Consider the following 6,267-nt stretch of genomic DNA (forward strand, 5'->3'; position numbering starts at 1 on the left):
TTTTTGTTCCAATGACAATTGTGATTTGTTTTTTTTTAAACTATGGACAATTGGTGTGTAATAGTTAACTGAATGACAAATAGTGGTGTTCGTTTATGTTCGTTTATGTTCGTTTAGGCATGTTCGTTTATGTTCATTTATGTTCGTTAAGACTGTTCGTTTATGTTCGTTTATGTTCATTTAGGCATGTTCGTTTATGTTCGTTTATGTTCGTTAAGACTGTTCGTTTATGTTCGTTCGTTTACGTTCGTTTAACTTGTTAACGAACGAACATGAACGAACACGAACACGAACACATCGGATTTCTAAACGAACGAACACGAACACAATTATTTTCGTTCGTTTACCGTTCGTGTTCGTTCGTTTGTTCGGTTAAGTTAAACGAACGAACACGAACAAGCCTCCGTTCGTGTTCGTTCGGTTCGTTTACAGCCCTAATCTTACTGATCCAAATTTTAAACTTCAACATCACCTCTTATAAATCAGAAGCGAAATCAAACTTCAGACTTCAGCACATCTTAAAAAACAAACGCCGCTTTAAAATGATTTTTTTGAAACTTTATTACATCAACTAAGGAAAAAAATTACCAGTTATAAAAAATACGAATTAAAGCAAACTTTGTTGTATGCTGATACCTTTTGTTTTTTCATTAAAATATATGGACACAGGTAACAAAATCAAGGGTATTTTTGGTAGATTACTACCCATTCCAATTGAATAGATCATCTACACAATCACAAGCCAAAAACTGATAAAATTCTTACAATGAAACTATATAAAGCGAGTGTTGGATGGCTAGAGGTTTACCGGTACTTGCGTTTTCCCTCCATTGACACGCACCTTGCCTTTTGCAGGACCTTTACGTTGGCTGTCCAAACATTCAACCAATGGAAATCCTACAAAAAGGTATAAAATTTGCCTCTGTTGTCAATATTGCTTTAACTTGTATTCTTACACAACTGTCCAAGCTTTACTTAAAATGAAAGCGAGTGTATAAAATTTTGCTCGACACCAGTGACTATAAAAATACTTGTCGCTGGTTTCTTAATATACAGTTGAAGTACAATTTGTCACACATCATCAGTTCGACAAGATTGATAGATGCATATATATGGTGTCGACACTCCCCTCTTTTGGGCTAGCGTTTAGGAGACTTTTATACCTAAGCCCATCATCAGAGTTTTAACCGATTACTAAATTTTTTTCTTTAATTTATTTTATATTAGTTAATGATTTTGAAAAAGAAAAAAAAACACCACAAGATTGGTGTCTGATTGATTTAAGCTTGATTCCAAAGTTCAAAAGTACCAGGAGGTCCCAGATTCAAATCCAATGAGAAATAAAAATCCTCTTATAGCTACGGAAGTTCAAATGCGGTGACTTCGAGTTATCTACAAAACAGGTGGTCGTTATGAGATTAGTCGGCTCGCATAACGGGTTGAATATTCAGGTTAATAAAAAAAAAACCCATATTTGGGTCCTCTTCTAATTTGAAGATCCGGTCTCAACGGTTCTACCCGAATTCAGACCAACAGGATCCGAAGCCAACAAGAACAAGAAGACACCAGATGCTTCCCACTTTCTTCTCACAAACATTATCGTTTTTTTCTCTGATTCATTCATTCCTAATCCTACCTACCACTGAATGCAAGCTGCAATTGCAGCTATGGCTCTTCACTCTATCCTCTTCTCCTCCCCTGCTGCTACTTCTTACCCCCTCCTTTTTCCCCTCTCAAACCCTAGCACCATCTCTATTCCATCTTCTTCTTTCCATGGTGTCTCCCTCAAAACCCCCATTACTCGTCAATCGCTAACACTCTCCGTCGCCGCCGCTCCTAAACCCCTTACTGTCGTTGCCGCCGCTAAGAAGGCCGTCGCCGTCCTCAAGGGTACCTCCAGTGTTGAAGGCGTTGTTACCCTCAGTCAAGAAGACAACGGTATCTCTCTCTCTATCCAAATCTCAACTAGTGAAAACCATGTTGACCATTGAGCAACCACTTTGATACATTACCTAATTTCTGTAATCTGCACTACGTTTGTTCGATCGTTAAGTACTTTTGAAATGCGATGGATATGGATTTTGTTGTAGTTGAACACTGGCATTATTCTATTTGCACCACATATCACCAAACTTAACCTAAGTACCTCGTTTTTCCTTCAAAAACTCACGATTCCATATCAATTTGAACTTGAAAATTAGCTCGATTGAGATGAGCTGAACGTGCAGGCGTGCAGTTCTGTCTTTCTATTGATAACACACCCCATATAAGTATTGTACTAGCTTTTGACTTTGACAAACTAGAAGTACAGGTTTGATTTTTGGGTGGGGGGTTGAAAATAGCCTCTAGTTCATGTTGCATTTAGCAATATTCTTAATCTAGTTGCCTTATGAGTTTATTCTATAAAATACCAATCAAACAGAGGATATCCCACCTGGTAATTGTGGTAAGATGTAAGCCTACCTTTTCACTTGGGTTATTTAGGAAATTGACAGAAATAGTCAATAAGCATACAAGGTTTCACTTTTTTAGCCATTGCTGACCCAAATTCACTACTTAGCCAATCCTTACGAAGAAGGCTTACACATATGCTGAAGGATTGGTTTTCAGCCAAAAAAAAAGAATCCTTATGCAGAAAATGGAATTCTTGCCCAGAAACCTTACGCATATGGGTAATCATTCTTCTTTTTTTTGCCGAAAATGGAATTCTTGCCCAGAATCCTTACGCATATATGTAAGGATTAGAAAATGGCCAGAAAAGTGAAGAATCATGTAAAAGTGAACTTAGGTTAGAAAATGGCTAAAAAGTGAAACCACTTATCAGCTTTGGCTATTTATGTAAATTTTCTCCTGTAAAATGTATGACCTTTTCACCTTACAGATTGAGGCATTCTTGTGATATGAAGAATCATTCTTTTGATAGGCTCTCCTAATGTAAATCTGTTGGAGGGTCATGCATTTAGAAAAATTATTATCAAAAAGTTTTTCTCCTAAATAACCCTTTTCCCTTTCGCAAAAGGGTGGGTAACAGACCCTTTCACTGTCTCAAAAGCCGGAGGGTAAGATGTACACATATTTTTTCTTTGTCTTATAAGGCAGATAGAATGTTTTTAGAAGACCCGGCTTGTAAAAGGAATTAGTAAAACATTTAGAAATCATAGAGCGACAAGCCACATTTTCACTTTTTTTTTGAGACAGAACTAAAAAAGATCGCAAAAAGTTGCTTTATTTTATGTGTATATCTGTAATTTGAGTGTGAGTTGTGATTGACACAGGTCCAACAACTGTGAATGTCAAAATAACTGGACTGGCTCCAGGACCTCATGGGTTTCATCTAGTAAGCATTCGTTGTATTCAAGTTTTTAATCTCTTATGTGTTGGTTTACGTAATTAAGTGCTGATATTTTACATTATTTTCAATGTCTAGCATGAGTTTGGTGATACCACAAATGGGTGCATATCAACAGGTTTGAATTCTGATAGCATCACAATCTACATTTTTTAGGGTTCATAACATTGCAGATTTAGCTCTGCAATGGGTTTATCGGTTATGATTTAATAGGGACATCGATAAATTGTAGGACCACATTTCAACCCTAATGGGCTTACACATGGTGCTCCTGAAGATGAAGTCCGTCATGCGGGTGACCTGGGAAACATAATTGCCAATGCCGATGGTATTTTACCAAAAACACTTGCATAACTGAAGATGGTATTTTAACCCAAAACTTGTGGCCTGTCTTGTTTCCTTATAGTTTTGTTAAATATAATGTAGGCGTGGCTGAGGCTACAATTGTCGATAACCAGGTTTGGGTTTGAAGTTTGGCTCTATTATATTTTCATATTGTTGTTTAACCTAATTTGTAGATTCTCTTTAACACTTCCTTAATGAGGACTTGCAGATACCATTGACTGGGCCTAATGCTGTAGTTGGACGAGCTTTTGTGGTCCATGAGCTTGCTGACGACCTTGGAAAGGGTAAAGTTTCATATTTTTAGTAGATATTTCAGTAAGAAACTGAACCATTCGGGCAATATGTTATTTAGTTATTTCTGATTCCTTTTACCGGTTTGAATTTAGGTGGTCACGAACTTAGCCTCTCCACTGGAAATGCAGGAGGACGACTGGCTTGTGGTATGATAGTTATTTACATACAATATGTGTGAACTTCCATAAGCAAACTCACATTTTCTCAATGCTTGGTCCAAAGTCTTTAATGTGAAATCTCTATGATTCTTCAGAAATTTTGCATTAGATTTGGAAACATGGGTGGCTGGGAAATTCTGTAGGTTAATATTATCTTATCTCATTTCCAACAACCTGCTTTTTGACCTCCATGTGGGCATTAACTATAAGTCTATAACAAATGACAAAGGGCCTGTTTGTTAGCAACTTAATGAGTTACTGTTTGGTAGTGGCTTAATGATATAGAAAGTGGCTTATTCACTAAGCTTCTAGGTGGAACTTTATGCAGAAAGCCAAGTTTTTTCCAAAGCTGCCGCTCCCAATTAAAAAACACCCTCATTCCATCTATGAAAAAAAATCCTCCCAACCTGTACATACATATTAATCTATGGTAGAACGTGATATAGTCGTATAGCTCATCAACATTGTGCATGCCTACAATTAGAACTTCTTATGGTCTATGGCGAAAGCTTGGACTTAAAATAAAAACTAATTGTAGTTAACGCCCATGTGAGAGTGTGTTGGTTGGAAAATATCAATGTTTAAAGGATATAATTCAAAGTGGCTATTCTTTGGGGTGTCGGAAAGGTACAAAATCACCTTTTTTGGTAACTGTGGTTGTCCAAGTCAACTTACACGCATCTCGACTAATCCCATGGGGATTGGAGTTAACAGTCATCTCTATGTTTTTATTTCTTTAAGAAGGATTAAACCTTGTTTTTCTCTATGGTTTTAACAAACATGTTTTTCTTTTTATCTATTTATATACGTTGTTATAACCTTTAGCTTTTATTTACAATGCTAATAGTTGTGAATTATCTTTGCTAAACACAAATCTTTGTGTCCCTTCGGAATATATAGGTGTGGTCGGCTTGACTCCAATATGATCATGTTCATTTAGTCAGACTCAGTATCCACTCGGTCGGATCCCTGCTTCATCTTCAGTTTTCGCATACTTTGCAATTGCAAAACTGTAAGTTGAAATATTTTCACATTGTATGTAGCAAATAATCAATGAGTTTTGTGTGAACACTTGGTGATAGATATGGAACCACTTCTTGAATAAATTGTGACTTGATTATCGACCAATCTCATAATGCTTGGGGCTTGTTGCACTTGTTCATAGAAAGCCATGAGGATATTTATGTTATTTCCATGGCACGTTCACCCCTATCATAAAGCACCAAACATAAACCCACCTCCTAAATGGTCTTTCGTACCAATTGGGCTCCAAGTCCATCAAAGGGAGTCGGTTCAATTCCATAAGTAGTAGAGTGGTTAGAACTCCGCTTTGCACAATTGGTTCTGGTTCGGGTCTGACAGCTATAGTGTTTAAAACCCTTTATGGATTTGGTCTCTTTGTTGGCATTGCGCTCATAGGCTGCGTTTGGTACATGGGATAGGACGGGATAAGACAGTACAAAACTCACTTTCCACGTGGGACTTGGGAAAAACTTAGCGTCCCACACTTGGTGCAACATAAGACAAGGACTGGGTGGGACAAAAAAGACTGTTTTTTGTTCCACCAAAATAGGTGGAAACAAGACGAGACAGGAGGAGACAGAAACTTTAAAATTACTAATCTACTCTCATTTATATAACTCTAACATGATATTTGTTTTAATGGTCACCACCACCTATCGTCATTGTTGCCACCACCGTCATTGGGTGATTTGTGTTATTTATGACTATTATCTGATATATAAAACCATCAAACCGTTTTTAAGGGCAATTTGTCTAATCATGTCTTATCCAAACCTAGTTGTACCTAACATTAGACAAACAACTTGTCATTTCTAGTCCCTTCCTCTTGTCCTGTCCAGTCCAATTATGTCTGCGTACCAAACGCTACCTTAAGTGATATAGGCCTGCTTAGAGGTTGTTGGTTACAAACCCTGTTGCAGAAACTGTAATTGGTAAGAGGGTTGGGTGTGATTAGTAGTAGTGATGGGCACTTTGGATCCTGATTTTGGTCCCATACATTTGTTACAACTTATTTCCCTACTAACAACACTAACCAACGACATAATCACCATCTCCCATTCATGCTGCCATTTTCAGCAATTGAATGTTAAGTTGGGA

The 6,267-nt window shown here is 37.3% G+C and overlaps 1 protein-coding gene across 1 annotated transcript; it reads left to right on the forward strand.

Moving 5' to 3' along the window:
- The first annotated feature begins 1,583 nt into the window (after nucleotides 1–1,583).
- LOC112521117 (superoxide dismutase [Cu-Zn], chloroplastic) lies at nucleotides 1,584–5,304 on the forward strand. Its single transcript, XM_025129802.1, has 8 exons — nucleotides 1,584–1,938; nucleotides 3,276–3,337; nucleotides 3,428–3,467; nucleotides 3,582–3,677; nucleotides 3,776–3,807; nucleotides 3,903–3,978; nucleotides 4,081–4,134; nucleotides 5,047–5,304. Exons 1-8 carry the CDS (start codon nucleotides 1,647–1,649, stop codon nucleotides 5,070–5,072), a joined length of 678 nt encoding a protein of 225 aa, XP_024985570.1. The 5' UTR covers nucleotides 1,584–1,646; the 3' UTR covers nucleotides 5,073–5,304.
- Nucleotides 5,305–6,267: the final 963 nt, after the last annotated feature.

The sequence above is a fragment of the Cynara cardunculus genome, assembly GCF_001531365.2.
Source record: "Cynara cardunculus var. scolymus isolate 2C chromosome LG 11, CcrdV1, whole genome shotgun sequence".
NCBI classification, from domain to species: domain Eukaryota; kingdom Viridiplantae; phylum Streptophyta; class Magnoliopsida; order Asterales; family Asteraceae; genus Cynara; species Cynara cardunculus.

Bases quoted from the DNA above. Each gene is read 5' to 3' on its own strand.
- LOC112521117 (XM_025129802.1), top strand. From the start codon at position 1,647: ATGCAAGCTGCAATTGCAGCTATGGCTCTTCACTCTATCCTCTTCTCC. The intron at 3,678-3,775 runs GTATTTTACCAA...AATATAATGTAG, and splicing joins CATAATTGCCAATGCCGATG to GCGTGGCTGAGGCTACAATT. The intron at 4,135-5,046 runs GTATGATAGTTA...CGGAATATATAG, and splicing joins AGGAGGACGACTGGCTTGTG to GTGTGGTCGGCTTGACTCCA.